The sequence below is a fragment of the Ochlerotatus camptorhynchus genome, unplaced genomic scaffold, assembly GCF_037179485.1.
Source record: "Ochlerotatus camptorhynchus isolate MF236.1 unplaced genomic scaffold, CSIRO-AGI_Acam_v1.1 ptg000330l, whole genome shotgun sequence".
NCBI classification, from domain to species: Eukaryota; Metazoa; Arthropoda; class Insecta; order Diptera; family Culicidae; genus Ochlerotatus; species Ochlerotatus camptorhynchus.
In genome coordinates this window covers 11,340,904-11,364,585 of record NW_027040818.1, presented here as the reverse complement: position 1 = coordinate 11,364,585, position 23,682 = coordinate 11,340,904, and the positions used below count along the sequence as shown (strand labels likewise).

The window sequence follows — 23,682 nt, the reverse complement described above, 5'->3', positions numbered from 1 at the left end:
AATGAGAACGAAAGTAGAACGAAAGTAGAACGAAAGTAGAACGAAATTAGAATGAAAGAAGAATGAAAATAAAATGGAAGAAGATTGAAAGCCGAATGAAAGTAGAACGGAAGTAGATCGAAGGTAAACCGCCCGTAGAACAAAAATAGGGTGTAAACAGATCGAAAGAAAAATGTAAGTAGAATGCAAGTTGAATGAAAGTTGAACGAAATTTAAACGAAAGTTAAACGAAAGTTCAACGAAAGTTGAACAAAAGGTGAACGAAAGTTGATCGAAAGTTAATTGAAAGTTGCTTTATGGGGTTGCTTTCTCAATCTTTCATTATAAACGATTTGTTTTTTAAGTTGAACGTAAATTGAACGAATGTAGAATGAAACTAGAACTTAAGTAGAACGAAAGTAGAGCAAAAGTAGAACGAAAGTAGAACGGAATTAGGACGAAAGTAGAACGAAAGTAGTACGAAAGTAGAACGAAAGTAGAACGAAAGTAGAACGAAAGTAGAACGAAAGTAGAACGAAAGTAGAAAGAAAGTGAAACGAAAGAAGAATGAAAGTAGGATGAAAGTAGGATAAAATTAGAATGAAAGTAGAACGAAAGAAGTACTTTCATAGTAGAACGAAAGTAAAATGAAAGAAGAATAAAAGTAGAATGAAAGTAGAACTAAAATAGAACAAAAGAAGAACGAAAGCAAAACGAATTAAGAACGAAATTAAAATAGAAGTAGAACGAAAGTTGATCTTAATTGCATCGAAAGTCGAAAGAAACAAGACCGAAAGCAGAATGTTATTTTAATTTAGAATGAAAGAAGATTGAATCAAGAACTTAAGCAGAACAAACACAGAACTGAGGTAGATTGAAAATGAAAAGAATGAAGAGAGAAAGTAGAACAAAACAAGAATTAAATAACAACGTATATACGATGAAAGTAGAAAGAAATGAGAACAAAAGCAAGTAATAATAATGAAGAATAAAAAAAGAACGAAAATTAACGAAAACAGAACTAAAGTAGGATGGATCTAACATGAAAATAGGACGAATTCAGAACGAAAATAGAATGGAGGTAGAACGAGAATGAAAGCTTAAAGAAAGATAGATGACAGTATTGCGAAGGTTGAACGAAAGTTGAACGGAAGTTGAACGAAAGTTGGACGAAAGTTGATCGAAATTTGAACGAAAGTTGGAATAAATTTGATTGAAGGTGGGGTGGTGGGGAGGTGGGGAGGGAAGGTGTAATGAAAATTAAACGAACGTTGATCGAAAGTTGAACGAAAATTGATCGAAAGTTGATTGAAGGTATAATGGAATATAGAACGATAGTTAAATGAAAATAGAAAGAAGTATAATTAAAGTTAGATGAATGTTGAATGAAAGTAGATCGCAAGTTGAAAGAAATAAGAAAGAAAGTAAAACAAAACAATCGAACAAATCGGAAGCAGATCAATAGCAGAACTTAAGTTAAACGAATTTAATGAGAAACTATATTGAAAAAACTACGAAAGTAGAGTGAAAATTCAACGAAAAAGTGGATCGAAGAATGAACAAATGTAGGATTAATGATCAATGAAACTAAAAAGCAGTAAAACAATACTTGATCGTAATTAGCACGAAAATACATCGAAAGTAGAACGAAACTCGAATGAATACAGATCGAAAACGGATCGAAAGTAGAACGAAACTAGAAGGAAGGAGGAAATTAATGTGGAAGGAAAAAAGAACGAAAATATGGTGAAAACATATCGAAACAGAATACTACTTGAATGAAAGTAGAATGAAAGTGGTGCGAAAACAGAACGAATATACAACGTAAGTTGAAAGAAAGTTATACGAAACTGCAGAATGCAGAATGCAAGGGGATCGAAAGTTAAACGAAAGTAGAATAAAAGTAGACAGAAAGTTGAACAAAAGTTGAATGAAAATAGAATGACAGTATAATGAAAATAGAACAAAATAAGAACGAAAATACAATTTTTTTTTTTTTTTTTTTTTATTATAGTCACTTTAACACTCTTGGGTCATTCGTGACTTGTCCGGGGGTGAGATTTGAACTCGTGACATTGGCGTGAGAGGTATGGATGTTAACCACTACGTTGGGGTCGCCCCCGAAAATACAATGAAAATTAGAACGAAAGCAGAACGAGTGTAGTATGAATCTACAACGAAACTAGAACGAAAGTAGAACGATACTTGACTAAAAAAGCAACAAATGTAGAACAAAAGTAGATTTAAATAATATCAAAAATAGAACGAAACCAGAATGAAGGTAGGAGGAAAGTAAAATTACGGTAGCAGGATAGTAGAACGAAAATAAGGTGAAATCATATCGAAAGCAGAATGGAAGTCGAATGAAAGTAGAACGATATAGAACGTATGTTTTACGTTGATCGAAATTAGAACAAATGCAGAACGAAAGTAGAACGAATGTAGAGCGATTCGATGATAGATCGAAAATACATAAAAAGTTGAACGAAACTAGCATAAAAGTAGAACGAAAGCAGAACGAAACTTGAATGAAGGCAAATGTAAGTAGAACAAAATCAGATTGAAGAAAGGAGAAAAGTAAAGACAGTAGAATGACATTATGGTGAAAACATATCGAAAGCAGAATGCAAGTGGAATAAAAGTAGAACACAAGTGGAGTGGGAACAGAACGAAAGTAGAGCAATAGCTGAACGAAAGAGTGGAAGTAGAACTTTACTTGAGTGAGATTAGAACGACAGTAGAACAAAATTAAAACGAAAATTAAACGAAAGTAGATTAAAAGAATATCAAAAATATATCAAAAGTTGAAGAATGAATCCACAACGAAATTAGAACGATAGTTGATTGAAAATGAACGAAAGTAGAACGAAAGTAGAATGAAAAAAGATCGGAAATAGAACGAAAATACAACGTAACTAGAATGAAGGTAGGAGGCAAGCAAAACTAATATAGAAAGAAAGTATAACGAAAGTATGGTGAAAACATATCGAAAGCAAAATGCAAGTTGAATGAAAGTACAACGAGAATTGAGTGAAAGTATATCGAAATAAATCGTAAGTTGAACGAAAGTTAAGCGATAGCAGAAAGAAAGCTAAACTAAACTGGATCGAAAGTACAACGGCACTTGATCGAAAATATAGTAGCACGAAAATATATCAAAAGTAGATCAAAACTATTATGAAAGCAGTACAAAGTAGAGCGAAACTAGAATGAAACTTAAATCAAAGTAGAACGACATCAGATAGGAATTTAAATACAAATTTATATAAAATTAATCGAAAGTTGAACGAAATGAGATCAAAAACAATTAAGTATTGCAAAAATCAGTTGATAGATTTTCAGTGCTTTGAAAATAAAATAAGTGATCGAAAACACAGCAGTTACTAACCTGCAGCTCTCCTAAGCCTCGTCTAAACTGTTCACCGAGCAGCACTTGTTGTTGGATTCCCACTTGACCATGAATAGGCTACAATGTTTTGCCGTACCTTGGTCCACTGTGGGTGTGTAGAGTAACGGAAACAGTTCAGGTAGCATAATGTAATAGTTGCTATTTAGTCGGAAACAAAACCAGCCCAGAATAATCCGTACTCGGGCTTTTCCCATGCCCATATGTGTGTTTAGCTGCAAGTGGCGGATACAGGTCTATTATTACAGTCTCCATTTCCAGTTAGCAGTCGAGCTGCCTAGATCCGTTCCCGACCACCAAGCCTTAATTCTGTTATGCAACATTTACCCACTACTGCTCTGGCTCTGACGGTTGCTGCTGCTACTGCTGGTGGATGATGGTAGGAATGGCGAAAAGCAAATACAAAACGTTTCCAGAGCCTTGCCAGCAGCAACAGCCACCACCGAATGGAAAATGATACCACTTTCGGGTGGAAGTTTCCTCACAAGCAAGGATTTACATATTTTAAGCTCACACGCGAGCGACTTTTGTCAAGCCTCGATCATCAAGGTGCAAGCTCGCTACTCTCGCAGTTTCGTCCGTGTTTCAGGCACATAACACGTCAAGAACCAGTTTCTCCATTTTCTCATGGGATAAGCGGGACTGAAATAACATCAAAAGATCCCCGTCAGTGCGCCAGTAATTTATGATGGCAGATGATTTGAGTTGATGACCAACTTCCTAGAAAATCAAAAAGATTAATTTCAAATTTTGATACTTATATTTTTTTGTTTGAATCATTTTTGCCATATCACCGAAGCAACGAGAAAAAATGTTCGGAATTAATTTACGTTCCAGTAGAAAAACGCCCAGATCCCTTGTCAAAGGCAGAGCACGTCACTCAACGAATGTGTAAAATAACCCGTGCAAAAAGTTTTTCCGTATTGTTTGTTCTTTTGCTCAAATAAAAAGCTGACAGGATGAAAAGAATGAAAAAAAAAACTCAGAACATTAATTAGTGACGAGATGAGGGAAAGTGCTTTGAAATATGAATAGTCAGGGACAAAGCGAGAGTGAAACTATCCTCTATGGGAAAAAGAAAGAGCATTTCGCTTGCACACGGCCGATGAGAGTTGCTCAGTAACTGAGTAGAATTCAACTCAAAATTGTACTTGTAAGTGCGTAAAATTTTCGTCACTTTTCCGAGATAAATTGCTTGAATGTGAATGTACTAATAGAGTGAGTGAAATATTTCTCGATTAAAAAGAATATCGAGGAAAATTGTATTCATTCACTGAGTAACCGCACGCTTTGCAATTTTGAGTTAAATTCGCCTCAATTTTGTGTTACTCTCATTGGGCGTGCAGTTGATATCCAGCTGGCTCAGTGGAATGACGCATGATGGGTGCAATGCATTTGATGCAATTTTCTAAAGGATGAACATGCAGTTCTTTCCTCTAGCTTGGAGCAAAATTGTTGGGGAAGCATCTAGAGATGAAAAATTTCTTCTTCAACCAGCTCAGCTATGTTCTGTTGTTTACAACTGAGGTCATGGTCTAATAGCAGTTTGACATTCGTGGAATAGAATTTACATTGCTTCAAGGGAATAAAGGATTTTTTCACAAAAAGATGGGCCCGGCATAGTGGTTAGCTTTAGCCTGTCACGCTAAAGGACACGAGATCAAATTGCATTCCCGGACTTGTTACGAATGACCTAGAAATGGGTTAAAGTGACTATAATACAAAAAGATATTAAGTAAGCGTAAGTTGGAAGAAAGTAGAACTTTACTTGAACGGAATTAGAACGGAAGCAAAATGAAAGTAGAACGAAATTCAAACGAAAGTACAATGGAAGCAGAAAGAAAGCTGCACAAAAGTTGAATGAAAGTAGAACGGGTGAAGAACGAAATAAGAATGAAACTGGATCGAAAGCAGAACAAAATTAAGTTGAAAGAAAGTAGAATGAAAGTAAAATTAAATAGAACGGGAGTAGAACAAAAGAAGAACGAAAATAAATCAAAAGTAGAACGAAAGCAGAATGAATTTAGAGTAAATCTGCAACGATACTAAGACTAAAGTAGAACGAAAAAAAAATCTCGACTTCCCTGGGCCTTGAGAATGATTGTACTTGCCACACAATTATACCAATGCAAAAATGGTACGGGCATCCAAAGTTATCAATTATAACTGTAGAAGAGCATCTAGAACATTACGTTAAGAGCACGCAATAAGCTAATATGCGATTAGCAATAAGCTTGAAATCCGAAGCACAAGAAATAGAGCGAAGGTTGAACGAAAATACAAGTATCGTTGTATCGAAAGTACATGTCGACAGTGAGCATGCATAAGGGCGAATACGCGATGATCGATTCTCTTCATCGATTTTCTCTTTGCATTGCTACAGCTAAGCGAAACCATTTTCTAGAATTTTTTCAATGCGGAGTAGTAGCAGGTTGTATTGGCTATCAAAAGCAACAGCAAACGCACCGAGAAACGTTAAATCTAGCGAGTTATTAACAAAAGAGAAAATCGACGAAGAGAATCGATCATCGCGTATAGGCCCTTATGTATGCTCACTGTCGATGTATCGATCGAAATTAGAACGAATGTAGAACGATTCTTGAATGAAAATAGATCGAAAATACATAGGAAGTTGAACGAAACTAGTATTTAAGTAGATCGTAAGCAGAACAAAACTTATTTGAAGGAAGGAGGCAGTGATGTGCTTGAACGCGTTCGTACTTTGTTCAGAATCTATAAACCAAACCGCAAGATGACAGTTGCACACCCTCTGTTCGTTTCTCATGTTGGGAACGTAACCGAACTATGCGTTGAACGAGTGCAAACGGACCGAGCGAATGGTCGAAACGATCCCTTCGTGTGTACGTAGAAAACACTTCGTGTAGGTTTTTTCGTAACCAAAACATACGAGCGTTGCGTGCAACTTTTCGAACGGGGTAGATGTTAAATATTTTCGCAATCAAGCTGGGTTTAGACTAGGCAAGTCAAATGATCAACTCAGTTGAATTCGATTGGCTTGAAAAGTTAAACCTCAACTTTTTTCATTTCAAGTGAGTTGATCAAGTCAGTTGAATGGCATGGTTTACACGTTCAAGTCAGTTGAATTCAACTGACTTGATCAATTGACTTGCCCTGCCTAAACCCAGCTTCATTCTCATCTCCAGAGTCGACTCCAGTGCTGTGATCATTTGTTGTGTCCTCTCCCATTTCTAATATTCGCCCTTATTCTCGTTTTCGTTCGAATCGTATTTTACATAGGGGAACTGGCTCTAATGTTGACCTATGGATCTAAGATTGGGCCCATTGCTAAAAATCTACTATTTATCAATTTTATCTAGATGGGACGGTACTAATGGAAAATTTAGTCGATTGCTGAATTTGTATATGGGCCCAAATTAGGGGCATTTAGGCCGACATTACATCAATTTCCTCTACAAAACATGTTTGAAACAAACAAATACGGTTCTATAGAAAATGAGAATAAAGGCGATTGCCTGTACCGTTTTCATGAGAGAAACTGCCTTCGCGTAATTCACCCCGTTATCTGTGGTGACATAGTACAGTTTCTCGATTTCCAAACCAAATTGTGACAAAAATTTGGATACTTCGTCACGAAAGTTTTCCGCAGTTTGAGCTACCTTCATATCAATTAAACCGAGGGTACTTACCACCATTTTTTATGTACTGTGTGTTCGCACCTAGGATTCAACGTCCGTTTATTGACGCACACGAACTTTTCTTCCAAATCCTTCGTGATTTGGTCTTGGAACCTTTTAGCTACCTCTCCAATTCGCGAGCATTCTTCTGGGTAACGGGATTCGCCTTGAGAGCTCCTTCGATTTTTGTCATAAATTTTGTCGTAAATCCCTGGTTTTTCAAAGACTAACAATGGAAGTCCAGCTTTTGTCACCATTTTGATGCAGGAGGACATGTAGAAGGTGTAGTCAATGTGTATACCAACTATCGGCATCTTTTTTTCGCCCAGGCATGAACTTCATCATCGGGGTGCAGACCAAATTCTGAGAACTTTTCCGGGTGCAGGTCTCTGAGATGTCTATTTTGATTGCTTATTTATGTCGTTTTCAACATCCTGCTTCATAATTTACATTTCGTTGGTTGCGTATATAGGCTTTAGAACTGGTTTAAAACCTTGCTGTCATCTTCCTCTGTTAATTTGCATTCAGACAAAGCGATTGTGGGACCGCTGTTGCTGAAATTATTCTTAAAATAATTTATAATTCATAGCTTAAAATCATACAAACCTTATTCGAGCAGGAACGAATATCTCGATACCTTAAATTGGTATGGATGAGCCTGAGATAAAAGGTAAAATACCAAAAACTAGACCAAAAAAAAGGTTCCTACAATACCATTCCAATACCAAATTTTGCAAAATTTTTTTTTTTGTTATTTACAAAGTATTTTGCATGCAATTTTTCGGTATTTTACCTCTTATGTTATGCTGATCAACACCAAATTTTGGTATCATATCAGAATATGATAGGTATTCATTAGTTATTTACTCCTGCTCGGGTACCTACACAGGAGCTCAGACAATTTTGACAGTATTTGTTTTGTGAATTTATTTTATCCGCGCTTATGCACTCTGTAGACTAGGAGACAAGGATGACGGGGAATTTTTTGCAATTAACAGCGTATTTCTGTTTCAGAACAGTTTTAGATATACTTATTCCTTCAACTCCTTATACATGTAATATTCACACTATGCTAATATTGTTTTAGTTTCAAGTTTTTCTGCGCAGTACATCAACGCCGTTCGAAAAGTTGCACACAAACCTACACGGAGCGTTTTCTACATAGACACGAAGCGTTCGTTTTACCAATTCGCTCGATTCGGTTACACTCGTTCGTGGGGTGTTTACACTTTTGCTATTTCACTAGCGCTAAGAGCTAGGTGCTAACAAAAAAGCTCACTAGCATAATGTAAACAGAGCATCAGCGTCTACCAGCATGAAATTTCAGGAGCAACTGAAATTCGTGCTAGTTGGCGAGTACACTAGCGCGAGTAAATCCGCACAGATGTAAACACTCCATCAACGCATAGTTCGGTTACGTTCGCAACACGAGAACCGAACGGAGGGTGTGCAACTGTCATTTTTCGGATCGGTTTATAGGTGCTGAACGAATAAACAGTGCATCGCAACCGAACGCAGGGTGCTCGTTCGTTGCTAGCTTTCGTTCCAGGTGACATCAGGAGGAAAGTGAAATTAATGAAGAAGGAAAGTAGAACGAAATTATGGAGAAAACATAACGAAAAGCTGCTAAAGATAGCTGAACGAAAGTTGAACAAAAGTTGAACGAAGGGAAAACTAAAGTAGAACTTTACTTGATCGATATTAGAACGAAAGGAGAACGAAAGAAGCATGACAGTAGAATGAAAGTTTAACGAATATACAATGAACGTTTAAAAAAAGGCGAACAAAAAAAAATTAGGGATAAGTAGAATGAAAATAGAATGAAAGGAGAAAGAAAGTTGAACGAAAGTTGAATAAAAGCAGAACAGTAAAATTAAAATTAAAATAAATTAAAATTGAAGTATAACGAAAGTTTTGATCCACTTAACGAAACGAAGTAGAACGAAAATTAAACAAAAATTGATCAGAAGTAGAACAAAAGCAGAATGTAAGTAGAATGAATCTATAACGAATATATAATAAATGTAGAATAATACTTGATTGAAAATTAGGATAAAAATACAAACGAAAGTAGGTCGAAACTAGAATGAAATATGATAGAAAATAAAACGAAAATAGATCGTATACTTATGAGAGGTATGACGATTAAAACAAAAGTATAATGAAAACATATCGAAAGCATAATGTAAGTTGAATCAAAGTTCAACGAAAGTAGAGCAAAAGTTAAAGGAAATATAAGTTTAGATGAACTAGTAGTAGAGGGAAATCTAATCTAAATTAGAACGATAGTAAAACAAAGCTAGTACAATCAGGCTTCCTCGCGACAGTTGGTTTATACATGAATTGACTGTTGCTTTGTGTGCTTTACTACCGCTTGCTAACGTACGTTCAGATCTGAATTCGAAGTGTATTGGCAACAGCGCACGCACAAACGAATGAAAGCTGTATTAGAACAGTCGCATCTATACCCGCTTTGCTAAAATCATCGTGCTTGAAACGTAGTGAACCGAATGGGCTGTATTTATACATTTCTTTATGACCAGGTTTTCAATGTTTCTGTCGTTATGACAGCCTTCACAAACCGACGACATCCCTCAGCTTACCCATGTGGCTGTCACGAAAAGGCTGTCACGAGACATTATATACAATTGATATACGGCAGTGGAGTATGGAAGAAACCCAGAGGAATGATCCCGAAAAGACATGTCGGCCCGATGTCGGATCAATGTAAGGTCAATTTATGATCGACGTCGGTCAAATGTCGGGTAAATTTTGTGTTTATGTCGGGTCAATGTCGGACCAACATCGGGTTGGAGTTTGGTAGAAGTCAGGTTTGTGTCGGGAAGGCTTATATTTTTCGCCGGAATGTCGGAATGTCTGATCTGCTCAAGACCGCGCGTTTTCTAAAAAATATCGGATGCAAATTTTGCAATGGGCAGCACGAACGTGTAGCAACCGAACGAGCTTCGGCGTCACACTGGTAGTGTAGTAGCAGTCTTACAACATACAAACAAAATTTCAAAGACAGCAGCAACGAATCGGCAGTTTGACGGTCTGGTTGTTGTATGTACGAGGAACGTTACGAAAGACCATCCGAGGCTGTCATAACCGAACGAACAAAATATATGACTAAGAACGAGCTGTTGTGTACTGCACAAGACGGCAACGCCCTCCCCTTGGCTAGTTTTTTAACCTGGACGTTGGTGGGCGGGCCTAATCTTATGCTTCATAGTGGAGCGTTGGAGACGGTTGGTTTAGGTGTAGAGATGAACTAGCCTAAGGCTAAAAATCTCTTAAATAAAGAATTAAAAAAAAAAAGGTTGGTTTAGGTCCGGCATCGTTGGCTCATGCCATGGCAGAATGGCGTCATGAGCATGCGATGAGGATTACTGAGCTTCCCCTCTCTGATGAACCATTGCATAAGAGAACCAAAGTTCTAGCCTGAAGTGATAGTATCACACTTGTTACTCCTTTATTTGAAAGCCGCGTTGTAGTACGCTTACGTATAGGCACTGACGTTGGGTGCGATACTGGCGGGTTTTGCCGCAAATCACTCTTATTTTATTTATTTTTACGCAGATAGATTTATTTGGGTTTGCAAGGGAATTATACTATTGAAATATTTCAGAAAATGCCCAACAGTACTTCTTCTACTTGCGTGACAAGCTTTCGTTGTTGTTTTCACTCAGGGAACAATGTTAACCACCATTTTTGTACATGGTATTGCAACTAATCTTATATGTGCCTCATTTTGATTTGGGATAAGTGTTTGAACTATGGCTCGGGATTTCCACTGTAGCGTGCTTCTATTGTGACATAACCATACGTATTTTTGTTGTGCAACATAGTGGAAACGTGTGAGCGTAGTTGAAGCATATACCCTATGTAATTAAAACATCAGCTAGGAAACTAACTTCAACCATTTTAGTCACTTGAAGGTGTCACCTGGGACGAACTAATATATATTAAATATAGGTCTAAGTCAAAAACAACTTGTAACACGTTAAGTTTTAGATTACATTTGCAAGTGCAGGTACTTAATAAAGCATGGTAGGTAGATTAGAGATTGCAATTATTTATTAAATTAGACTAGAGATATCATAATCATCAAACGAATTTCAATAAGAAAATTTAGACAGCCTAGTAGCATTTAGTTGGTTAACAGAAGAGTTAGGATGCGGAGGGTCCGCTTAGGGAGGCAACTAGCCTTTAAAGCAACTGGCAACTAGCCTTATCATGTATTGTCTGTTTATTTTGATTATTGCTTTAAAATATCAATTTGGTATATATGTGAAAGGATGAATCAGTGGGAGATGGATTTTCGGTTTCTTTACATTTTGCATCACAAATCTAGTACTACGTGTCATTTCCTCAAAACCCCCCAATAACCGGCCTCTTCAATCCCTTCCTTTTCCCATGGCGTTCAAGTGGTCCGCATAGACTATTCAGCCATTACCCGTCCTTTATCCTCGGCTTTGGATTGACTTGCGCTCCCATTGCCCCACCAAATACTGCAAAATGAAAATGAAAATGAAAATGAAAGAACGAGCTGTCGTGTACTGCACAAGACGGCAACGTTGCATGTCGTATAACAGCCTCACTGTGGGCTGTCGCTTATAGCTCAATCTCAGGCTGTCGTAGGAAAAAGAAAGCGACAGCCGTTGGAATACTGTCATGAGGCGGTACTTTTGGTATGCCTGAGTACAATACAAAAAGCTTTTTAATATTACATTGGTAGATGGATTGATCGAGTGTTAATGTATTAAATACGTTTCAATGCCTTTTTAAGTTTTCAGGAAATTACGCTGTTTTACAGGTTTTTTTTTTTTTTTTAACTTGCGTAAGTGTGCCTGCGATTTGCAAGAATGGACGGGTGGTAGCTGGTGGCCGTGAACGGTTCCTGGAGAAAGCACTAGATGCGACCCTCCTCCCAGATGACCATGGCAATACAGGAAGTATTACAACAAAGGTAATTGCTATTAGATATTTAGCAAACGCTGTTGTTACAAATTCGCTGTTGTCGTTGTCGTAGGCGCCGTCATAGTTGCTGTCGTAATCGCCTTTGTAGTCGTAGGCAGTACCGTTAGTATATTTAAAATCAACCATCAACCGCTGAAAATATAAATTATCGCGTATTTCTGCTGTTCATTACATGCCAAGTGAAATTCGAGAACGTAATTTCATTTGAATAGCTTGTTTAACCAGGTCCTAAACAATCGTCACGTTGGTCATAGCTTGTTATGATTGCCTGAAGAGAATGCGTAAAGAGAAAATCGAAACATTGAACGTCGCGTGAAAGTGGATCTTAATGAAGGCATACGTACGTACTTTTTCGTAGCTTTTAGTTTTAGGATTTCAAAGATCGTCGGTTGCAGTGGCTTGCTTACTGAGCAGAAAAACGTGGTCCCAGGTCCTTTCATATTAAAAATGTATGGTAAGATCGCTTGTTTATCGTGCATGTTGTAAAACTTTTCGTTGTTGTCGGTGCTGGGTTTGAATAGTTATAAAAACTTGAGTAACGCTATAATGTGATATGAGGGGCTCGGTGGCCTTAGAGCAACCGGTTTTGCTTACTAAGCAGAACATCATGAGTCTAATCTCAAGCCCATCCACATTCAAGATTCGTCAATCGTTTTATTTGTTAACATGACTACATGGTAATAACATCAACTCGATGATTAAAAAGGAGCTCGTCTGCCTAGTGGCAAACATTTTTGCTTACTGAGCAGAAGACCGTGGGTTCAATCCCAAGCTCCTTCGCGTTATATAATTGTTAGGACATCAATTCAGCTTATCGTTTACCAAAACGAACCCTGCTGCAAACCCAACCCTCTTACCCAACATCCCTGTGATTCCTCGTGGAAGTGCAGAGGACTCCTCGGCTTCCATCAAAGCGAGTGTCACGTCAACACATTCCTACCCATTCCTTTCTTGACCTGCATTCAGGCGCGGCTGGCGCTGGTATTGCCTAATTCGAGATCACCAGTTTTTACACATTGAGGATGATTGCTAGTCCCAAGCATCGTCTATTGGTTCTCTGTGTAATTACAGCTGGTCTGGCAATAACAGAGTAGCAACCGTGGGCGGTCAATCATGCTCATGCTCATGCTCAGGAAATTACGCTGTTTTACACTACGGACCTCCTGATCGTGTTATGGAGGATGCGTACTCATACGACAACACATCAAAATCTAATCGGTAAAGTGACAAACCTACATGTTCGACAGCTATAGCATAACACAAACACCAATCGTACAAGCCGAGCATCAAACCACTCTCGATCGAGGCCACCACGACGAATTCAATAACAATGAAATTACATTTATGAGAACATTTTCAACTGGACTGCCGAAGCTACCACGCATATTCTCCTCTAGCCAAATCTAATTACGTACGATTCACTTTTCTTCCATTTCCTTTCCATTTTGCCTTGCACTGATATTTCGATCCAATCAGCGAAGAGCCAAGCCAAAACACTGCATAATCGAACGTGTTTGCATGATCTATTATTTCAATAAAATAGCAAAAATAGTTATCTTCCATTTAATTCCACTTAATAAATTTTGGTATTCATGACAGATACGTATTTCGACTACAATGTGCAGTCTTCGTCAGTGTCATTCCCACTAAGGAACTTATCAAAATTTAACCCCCTTAAGTACTCATCCCCTAGGTTAAAAATGTCAACCTGTGTTCTTGACATTTTTACCTAGGGGGTGAGTATTTAAGGGGGTTAGATTATGATAAGTTCAAATTCATCAATGGACGAGTACACCAATGAACCTGAACTCACGCACTAACCAAAATTTGACAGGAGAGCGGGGTAATGGTTACAAAATGTGAACACTACATGGTCATTATTCATGCTTCATGAAAATTTTGTGTTCATTTTCAGTAAACGATGCCCCGCTCTCTGGTCAGATCTTTATCAGTGTATGATCTCAAATCCATCGGTACACGGTACTCGTCTATCATTTGTTTTAATATTGTAGTGCAGATGTTCCAGTTATGGCTATACGTTCCTATTATGTTGTGTTCCAATTATGGCCTACGGAATTCCCATATGCCATAATTGGAACACACCATAATAGGAACGTATACCCATAACGGGTGCATCTACCCCAGTAACTTTTATCTCTGCCTTCGCTCATTCGTGTCTTGTCCGGGATGAGATTTGAACTAATGACCTTAAGCGTGAGAGGTACTACAACTCTCACTGAATCCAATTCTCTATGATTCTGCTTTTCTGTGAGATTATGTACAGCAAAAATCAAAAGTATGTTCCTGCATTTTCTGCACCATATTATTTTCTTACAGCAACTTGCAGAAAGCTGCAGCAATTTACAGCATAAGCAAAGAAGCAAGTACGGGAACAGACTTAATATCTCTCTAGTTTTAATTCTCTCTGACTCCAATTCTCTCTGTCACTGTATTTCTCTCTCACTCCAATTCTCTCAGACTGAAATCCTCTCTGACTCCACTGAGCAATTGGCAATTCGACTAGCATGAAACTTTGCATAATTGCAAAATGATAACAATCGTAAAACAAGAACTTTTGTAGTGTAACTAATCATGTTTGTATTACTTCATGCATGAAGTTAACGATTTACATAGTTGGAGATGCTTAACGTCAAATATCAGACGTTAACCATCTCCAACTAAGAACTGTTGGACAAAATTTTCACTTTTTGATAAAATTATCTTTATGTAATTAAGACATTTCCAAGAGGATGGTCACTCCGCACAGTTCACCAAAACGCAACTTGGGCACATCTGGGTACACTCATTGGCACTGTTTGGCACCCATGGTGAGAAATTTCGCAATCTTTAAAGTTACTGGCTACACTGCACTATTTCTGCACCTGCGCAGTGCGCATGTGTCAGAATCAAATTGAATCATTGTTGTTGATACACACATTATTGAGAACCGCAACCGTGAAGTCCTGCAATGGATTGCCTCTCAGCGCAGATCCAATTGCCCATGCGCAGGACGTTCAGGGCAGTGCCGAAGATAGCAACAAGGTGGAAAGTGCACGACTCGGAAATTCCCGGTGCTGGTCCTGAGGTGGCAACATTTTCCTAACACTCCGTTAGGAAAATGTTGCCACCTCAGAACCAGCACCGGGAATTTTCGATGCCCAGGAAGCGAAAGAGGATTCGACTACAATGCCAAATAATGCCTGGAGCAGCTTGCACATTTTATTCCATCCGTGATATATTTTTTTTGCATTCGGTAGCCTACCCAAAAAACAATGCTTCTGTAGTAGATTGATCGAGCATCTTCTGGCTGTTCTTCCGAACTTCCTCAGGAATTTTGCTCTCATAGTCGGCTGCTTCCATGAAACTCTCTAACGTGTCCTTGGTGGCATCGTTACTGCACAGGATGAATGCTTCCGTCTTCATCTTGTTCGACAAGTTGTAACCGCTTCGGACCGACCAGCAAATTTTAATTCATTTGGGTTGATCTTGGCCATACGCTGCACAAAGTCAAAGTCTTTCTCGAGCTGCTCGTTGTGACAGGTGTATGATTCCAGTTTCGGGTACGGTGAAGCGCTAATACTGGCTACGTGCTCCACACGACAACCGTTAGTACAGCTCGTCAATGATAAAAGACATGCAGTACTATAGAAGCTTTAGATCAACCTTCAAATTAGTGTAGAACGTTTACCTACGACCTTAGCTCCCTCGGATCTGGACTGTAACACCAGCTTCAAGCACTCCAGGATCGCACAGATAATACAGCCAAACGTCGTGGCACGCGCTGGTGGTTTTGAAAAATTCGTACTTCTCGAAGCTCTTATTGGACATGTGGATGCAGTTGGTCAACCGGGACAGGATCCAGCGGTCAATGTTGCTCTCGAAGTTACTCTGTAGAGTGACGATAAAAGTATTTTATAAACTTCAAAATGGAGCGTGACAACCTTATCATATGCCCTGTAGCACGTCGTGCTGCTTCTCGTCGGTAAAGTACATCAGGGCACACTTAGCCGTGTTCCTCAGATTGTTGTAGAAGAACCGATAGCCCTGGATTCACATAATGTCCAAGTTTATGTCCCATTCCTGGGTGTCGTACGTGCACAGGACAAACCACATCCGCATACCGTTTGGGGAGTCTTGCTTCTGGCCGGCCTAGGCTTTCTCGATCTCTCTCGGGTCCATGTTGGAATCCTGGTTAGCTGCAGGTGCAGGTCCTTCAACGAGATGCCGGTAATCTAATTTTACTTGTGGTTTCAGTGAGTAAAACAAAACATACGAGCTGTCAAAGTACCGGGATTCCAAACATGTAATTATTCACCAACATGCAACGTCACACCGATTACTGGCATTGCCGACACAGCGCGGCACACTTGAGGCACACTGAGAAAAAAGTTGGCGCGAAATCAATGTGTAGAGTGAACACCCCTTGGATATCTTAAATCATTTTTTGTGAAAAAAAAAGAAAACAAAAAAGTGTTCTAACAAAAAGTTCAACAAGTTGACCAAAAGTTCTTGTTAGTATTCAAGTGGTTTTAAATATATCAAAAATTTGCATTTTTCATAAGCATTTTCTTGAAAAGAATAAATTTTTAAAATTGGAAAAGGATATTTTGATATATTTGGATTTTGTGTTTTTTATTAATTAAGCTAAAAATAAACTAAATACATTGATTGGCATTATTTTTTCTCTACAACTTTGTCTCAGACGTCATTTCGATCAGAAATGCCGTTTTCAACCTGTACCCATACAGATTGATAATGTATACTTAAAGATATTTAAAAATGCAATCTCCCATGTTTGTTGGTTATCTATTTTCAGGGGTAAACAGAATGCTTAGCTGGATGTAGGTATTCAAGGGTATTTTGATATACTTCTTCCAAAATAACGTTTTTTGTCATTAAGTAGTGTAAAATACACTTAAGTAATATGTTTTTTGGGTCAAATCGAACTAAAATTTTCTGACAAATCCAAATATGAAGGCAGATTTTACATATAATGTATTTTAAAGAGTTTTATATATATAAGAAGGTAAATTTTGAGGTACGTTAAAAATGAACCTCAGATTCGGAAGGTACACACCAAAAAATTCTGAATTTTACTGGCGATGTAAACATCTATGCATGCAAACATTCATACATGTAAACTTCCTTTTCACGTAAACAAGCAGCTTGCAAGAAATGTTGCAAACGAAAGTGGACAGTTGCATACAATATATGGAATATTGCATGACATGTCTCATTAATTTACATGATCTATAATCTAAACTTGTATGATATATGACGCTCCATTTATGTGCATCATAGTAACGGAAATTTACGCTATTGGTACACTACATCAGTGAAGGTTTTGGAAGGTTTAATTAAGATGTTCGAAAAATCCCCCGTCTATTCAGCAGGATACCCTAAAACAAGAAATTTGCTAGGTACGTTCAAAATCCTTGAAGGTACGCTATGGTACGCTGTTGGTACACTACGAAAAACATAATTTTATTTACTTTTGTGAAAAGTGGCCTGCTGGATAGAGAGACAAACGATTGAAAATTTATTTGTTCTGCTTCATCAGAAAAAGAAAGCTAGCAGATTGAAGCTGATATTGTGACGCCCTGGTCTGAATCAAGTTATTTCAGGCTGAAATCCTCTCTGACTTATCTCTAAATTCTGTTCTCCCTGTCTCCGAATCTCTACGACTCCAATTCTCACTGCTTCCAATTTAAACTAATCCTTTAAACTTAAAAAAAATGTTTAAAATTTAATTTTAAAAAGGTGGACCACCCTAGTCACCATCTACGTCAAAAGGAAGATTTTTTGACGTATAACTACGTCTTTGTCGACTATACTGGGGTACAAATCAAAAAATATGTGTGGGGAAATAGTGTTAGGTTTTGAACGCTTGTAACATTGTCATTTATAGATGAAATTAAAATCCAAATACGCCAATCGATAGGATATTACTTAACAAATCTGCTGAAATAAATACTTTTCCAATTTAATCGAAATTTTTTGAAAAATTCGCAAATGATAATTTTATCACTGTTTTCATAAACTAAACGTTTTCCCCAAACCCAGTCATCATAAACGAATACCACATCATTCTGCTTGAACCTGAAAAGATATAAAACAGCAGGACCAAGTCAGCGGATAAAGGTGGATCACGGCGTGATCATCTGTCAAATAATGAGGAATCAGATATGGATAAGCAAAATACCCATCCCCTCGTCTATAACGTCAACCCAAAAAAAACATGGATTTGCCGATCACTTTTTTTCCGGGAATAAATTTTAAGCAAACTTCAAACCAAAAGCCAAAATTTCCAAAACAATTGCTTAAGAGGAGACATACATCCGTGGCTCTACGCCTTACTGCGGTCGTGTCTAGGACACAACCCTATAATTTTTTGTCGGCAAACTCTTTCGAGTGCATAGTTTTCGAGGTATCGATGTTTGTCGTGCAATTTTGCTTTTTCGACCCATTTTGATCTTTTCACTGACCGAGCTGACGATGGCGGCACTATTCTTCCCAAGGCAAGGCAACTTTTCGGACTCTTTCGGGATTATTATCCTTGTTTTTCTTCCCAGCTCGTCAACAACCTCCCTCTTCACTTCCGACGGATGGGTTGTTTTCTTTGCGCTTAGAATTTATGGCGCTCGAATTAGCAAGCGAGCGCTCGCCTTTTGGTGCCCTGCCATAGGAAATGGGGATGCGAAGATGAGTGGTTACCCATCTTGGTGTACATTACATTGGTCTACAAGTTGTCATCAGTTCTGTGAATGGTGCGGGATTTTCGCTCTCAGTGAGGTGAAGGTGTTAGTCATCATTTCAGTTGACACAGTGGACCCGGGCAAAATTAGGCACGCCAATATGTGCCAATGTGAAACACAATTGTCCCCGTTGGAAACTGACAGCAACACTGCTTCCAATGCTGCTGCTATCTTCTTGTAGTAAGTGGCTAAAGTTGAAGGACAACATTACGTAATGAAAGGGACTTTCGTTCGTGTTCGTAACCAGTGAAAGCAACGTGGCAGTCCGTAGGACGTTGTGAAAAGGACAACGCGAAAGGAGCTGGTAATTACGAAATTGGGTCATGTATTCTCACATGCGCTATCATCCTAGCAGCACAAGCCGGCCATGTCACTCCAAGCTAGAACAATTTGGACAGCAGAGTGTCTTTCAAATCCTTGATAAAGCACTTCTTCTTCGTGAATAACTTTTTGAGGCTACTTTCGTTGCTATCGGAGGAGGAATCGTCGTCGTCCCGCGGCTTACAGCGATCCCGATGCCGATGTTCCGTCGCTGGCAGCTGGTAGTAGTGGTGATGGTGGTGGTGGATTTCAGCGAAGCTCGGATAGGGTGGCCGTGTTGGACCGGGGGTAGCTGAAATGCAATCGTGGAAAGTGCGAATGCGGTTACAACTGTGTGTTTGGTGGAATCATTTTCTCGTTCATTCTAAATGCTTCGACTGTCTGCTTTACTTTTTAACGAAAAAATCCAGTCCACCTAGAGTGAATCTAATGAAATGAGTAACACGAATTAAGGGCAGATAGCCGTAAACAGTGCTGTCATGGCAAATTTAGCGCTAGTTACTTCCTGATTTTTCATATGTGAATCCCCGCCATTCTCAAATCCATGTGGACCGCCCGTAATTGTAATAAAATAATGCTTAACTGTATTTATACTAGATTCATGCAGAAATTTAAATTTTCGCTCCACAGTGCTCAAGCGGTTCAAATCGGGTCTCGATTAGCCATCCGAAAGTTGAACTCATTTAGTAAGAAACTGACTTGGCACAAACCATTTGAAGTTAGTATGGAAATTATGATTTGAAATTCAAACTTTTCGTTTATTGACTTCATTGCATGTGCATTGTGTGTCCGATCTGCGGGCGGTGAAGGGTATTTCTCTCGTAAAAAGAAATGATCGTTGATACATGAGCGTACGAAGCGAATCATTTCTTTTGCCAGAGATGATGAGAAGAAATACCCCTCACCGCCCCTTAGCAACGGATGAGTTTGTTAAAAGGAGTGCTCGATCAGATTCATGCCTTCCTCAATATTGTTATTTACTCGCTTTTTTCTTTCTATATACAATTTTCAAAATGCCGTAGTCTAACTGGACTATAAATTCAATACTTTCATCTCCTCATCTATGGTATAAAATGTTCCCTTTATGTCTGATATTAACGAAATGTTCCCACATTTTCCTAATGTTCATGAAACAATCATGGAGCTCTAAAATCTTCTCTGAAGTTCCATGGACTTATGAAGTTCTCAAGGTTTTTTTTTCAGAAGATCGAAACGAAATAATTAATTTAGATCAAACGATGTACATTTTTCCAATTTTGTTCTCATTTAGGATGATTACAGGAATTTCAGTATCTCCATTTTTTTCCATGATTGTATTGAACTATTGCATGCATTTGGATGCAATTTGAGATCACACGATCAGAAATACGTACGGAAAAAATCGCGATTCAACAGAATTGAGAGTACCGTAAAACGGGGTAACATTGATAGTTTTTTAAAGTATATTCTAAATATTTTTTACAGCAATGAATGTTTTTCAAATTTTATATATTTTAAACAAGTACTGAGGATCCAAGAGTGAATTCGTTAGTAATATATTCAATGGAAATTAAAGCATTTACACTACTTTTTTTTAGTTTTGTGGCCGAACTTCAGTATTTTGATTTGGGGTTACTTTGATAATACTCGATGAATGTAGCAAAAAATGGGTGAAACTCAAACAATTTAGTTCTTAAAATATGAAACTTTGAATGAGTATATAATCAGAAAACCTCATAAGCAATAAGAATACAATATTGAATTTGTTATGGCTCTGTCAGAAATTCATTTCATAAGAGATGGTTTGAAAGCTTTTTCTAACAGGCGAAAATCACGAAAATTGTTTTTAATATGTTTGTAAAATATATTACACATGCTATATAAAAACTATATACGATATCAACGGAAATACCCTAAGCTACAACATGGAACCAATGTTTCTATTTTGGAAAAAGCGCAGCGAGTAAATTTAATCTTTATATTATATTATCAAAGTTACCCGCATAATCAAAGATACCCCATTTCACGGTACAACGAATCCATTCAATCTAATAAATGCAATACAACGGACGATGTAGTGGAACATTGGATTAATGGTTTCCTCAGGAATAATTAAAATAATCCAAAGGAATCGAATTGACTGCTTGAATTTCATTAATGATAAAGATCAATCTTAGGAATGTTATAAATCCTTGATTCTGATGAATTCAACTAGATCCAACAAGATTTAGAAAACCTGCAAACTCGACTTACTATAATCTCTGGCCGACGTCGCGTGGTCCGTACCCGCCTGAAGGAAAGACATATCTCGATCTTTGTCTCGACCAGTTAGCTTCCTGACGGCAGCTCGGATCTGAAACCAATGAAATATCATTAACCTACCAAATGCAAAATCATTTAACCAGTCAAACCCGCACCTCCTTCCTGATCCACTTGACGAAATGGCCCGTGTCGGCAACCTTCAGGTAGCCATCCGGATTGCAGAACCCGTCCACCGTATCCAGAGCGGAGATCACTCCCCGGACGTTCCACAGTCCATCCTTCTCGAAGAACATACCTCCACCGGAGTCTCCCGTACAGGCATTGGTTTCTAGAGAATCAATCCGATTCGGAAATTACATTGATTTCGAATTCCCGAATTCCATCAACTCACCGTTGGCAGACCCCATGCAGAGAATTCCCTCCGTCTCCACTCCAAATTCCGCTCCAATCGAGCACATCGAAACGTCCACAATGGGCAACCGCGTCGACAGCAGCGTATTGGATATCATGAACGACCAAGGCTGTTTATAACCCCAACCTACGATGGATCCCAAACGTCCCAAAAGATTCCCGCTACTGACGTCCTCCTTCGTGGGCAAACACGCTGGTTGAATAAAGTCATTGAACTGCACCGACGAGGTCAACTCCAGCAGAGCTATATCGTTGATTTTACGCACCGGATCGAACCCCTCATGCGGGTTGATCTTCCCCACCCGAACCTCCCGCATGTTAACGGAACTCTCGTACAGGTCGTCCTGCCCCAGTTGCACAACGATCGTTCCGCTCCGCTGCTTCAGTGTGTCGTCCAACATGCAGTGAGCTGCCGTCATAACATACTGATCGCTGATCAACGTTCCTCCGCAAATGTACCGCTTCGATCGGCCGTTGATTTCGTACACGGCTACGTGCCACGGCCACTCCCCGGCGTAGCTACGAACTCCGTTCACTATCAATCCGCGCTTGTTAATCTTTCGTTCTCCGCAAGGGTCCCGCCTCTGCTCTTCATCGAAATCTTCGTCGTTATTCAAAACTGGAGCTTCCGTGTAGTGTTCCTCTTTTCCAACCCCCACCTGCTCAGTGATGTTCTTCAACCAATTCCTGTAGTATCGCACTTTGATGAACCCAGCGTACTCTTTGGTATCACACAAGGTCTGTGGTCCATCTCTCAGGGCAGTAAACGATACGATCCCCCTCAGCATCCAATGGTCCCGATTGTACGCTACCAGTCCCCCACCAGAGTCCCCGTTGCAAACGCTGGTCCCATTTCCATACCCAGCGCAGAACATCCCTTCGTAGATGGTGTTTGCAAATACGTCCGGATTGCTCCCTAGACATTGGGTGTAGTTAACAAATGGCAGCTCCGTCATCCGAAGCCAGTTGGATACCGAATCCTTCTCCGTATAACCCCATCCAGCAACTTTCCCATACTGTCGGTAGAAGTCGTTATCTTCATGCTCACTCATGTCCACACAGATCGGTAGCACCCGATTCGTGAAGACTACCCTCTTGAGCAACTCTAACAGCGCCAGATCATGCTTGAAATCACCCACATGATAGTCTGGGTACACATGAATCTTCCTCACCCGAACCTCCTGCACGCACTCATCTTCCACGCCGATCACGTGCACGCCCAGCTTGACCTTCAACCGCTCGAGCGTCAACTTGAAGCCGTTGTTCGGATTCATCACACAGTGTGCCGCCGTCAGAACAAACCTTTCGGAAATCAACGATCCACCACAACAGTAACTAAAGTTTCCACCTTCTTCATGGTACAACGCTGCGTGCCACGGAAATTCTCCTCGAATAGCTTCGGACTCACGGGACGGCAAAGATCCTCCCGTGTGGAGCTTCGGGACGCCACACCGAACCGGTGAAAATAGACGATCGCATTTGGAGCGACCCCCTAGCGATGGAACGATCAGCTGTAGAAGACCGACAAAAACAACGGCGTACGCGGCAAGCATTGCGATCGGACTGATTCGTGTGCCGGAAGGTTTTCACTCGCACGAAAGGACCGGCACCGATAAGGCTGGGGAATTTCGGTGCTCAATTCTTCGAAGTGAAGCTCTTATCTCGTTCAGGTGTGGATTCTCAGACCAGCGAGGCCATAAGTATAGATTCTTTTTTGTACACGAAAAAAGTTGGGACTATAACAAGTTTGTTAGCTCAAAAAATAATACCTAAACTTAACTTTTTTTTGAGCTTACAATTTTGAAATTGTTGTGGCATCGCTGATTCAGACACCGTTAGCTTTAAAAATTTGGTCTAAATCAACTCTGAGCTCTGCTGCCGTTCATTGACCACTTGAGACGAGCGGCCAATGAGGATGATTGCGGATGATTAA

At 39.2% G+C, this 23,682-nt stretch overlaps 2 protein-coding genes across 2 annotated transcripts in view; one reads left to right on the top strand and one right to left on the bottom strand.

Annotated features, from left to right (window-relative positions):
• Positions 1-23,682, top strand: part of LOC135708341 (uncharacterized) — a 551,505-nt gene that overhangs the window by 165,460 nt on the left and 362,363 nt on the right. The window lies entirely within an intron of this gene.
• LOC135708370 (transmembrane protease serine 9-like) lies at positions 19,041-23,333 on the bottom strand. The gene is made up of 4 exons (XM_065230451.1): positions 21,730-23,333; positions 21,494-21,666; positions 21,330-21,429; positions 19,041-19,389 (listed from the first exon to the last, which is right to left on the bottom strand). Exons 1-4 carry the CDS (start codon positions 23,300-23,302, stop codon positions 19,157-19,159), a joined length of 2,079 nt encoding a protein of 692 aa, XP_065086523.1. The 5' UTR covers positions 23,303-23,333; the 3' UTR covers positions 19,041-19,156.

What these genes read in the sequence shown, in the direction of transcription:
- LOC135708370 (XM_065230451.1), bottom strand. Translation starts at nt 23,302, where the DNA reads ATGCTTGCCGCGTACGCCGTTGTTTTTGTCGGTCTTCTACAGCTGATC. An exon ending in TCAAGTGGATCAGGAAGGAG is followed by an intron (nt 21,430 to 21,493) that starts GTGCGGGTTTGA and finishes CATTGGTTTCAG; the next exon opens with ATCCGAGCTGCCGTCAGGAA. An exon ending in GACGTCGGCCAGAGATTATA is followed by an intron (nt 19,390 to 21,329) that starts GTAAGTCGAGTT and finishes ATTGCATTTCAG; the next exon opens with CTACCCCCGGTCCAACACGG.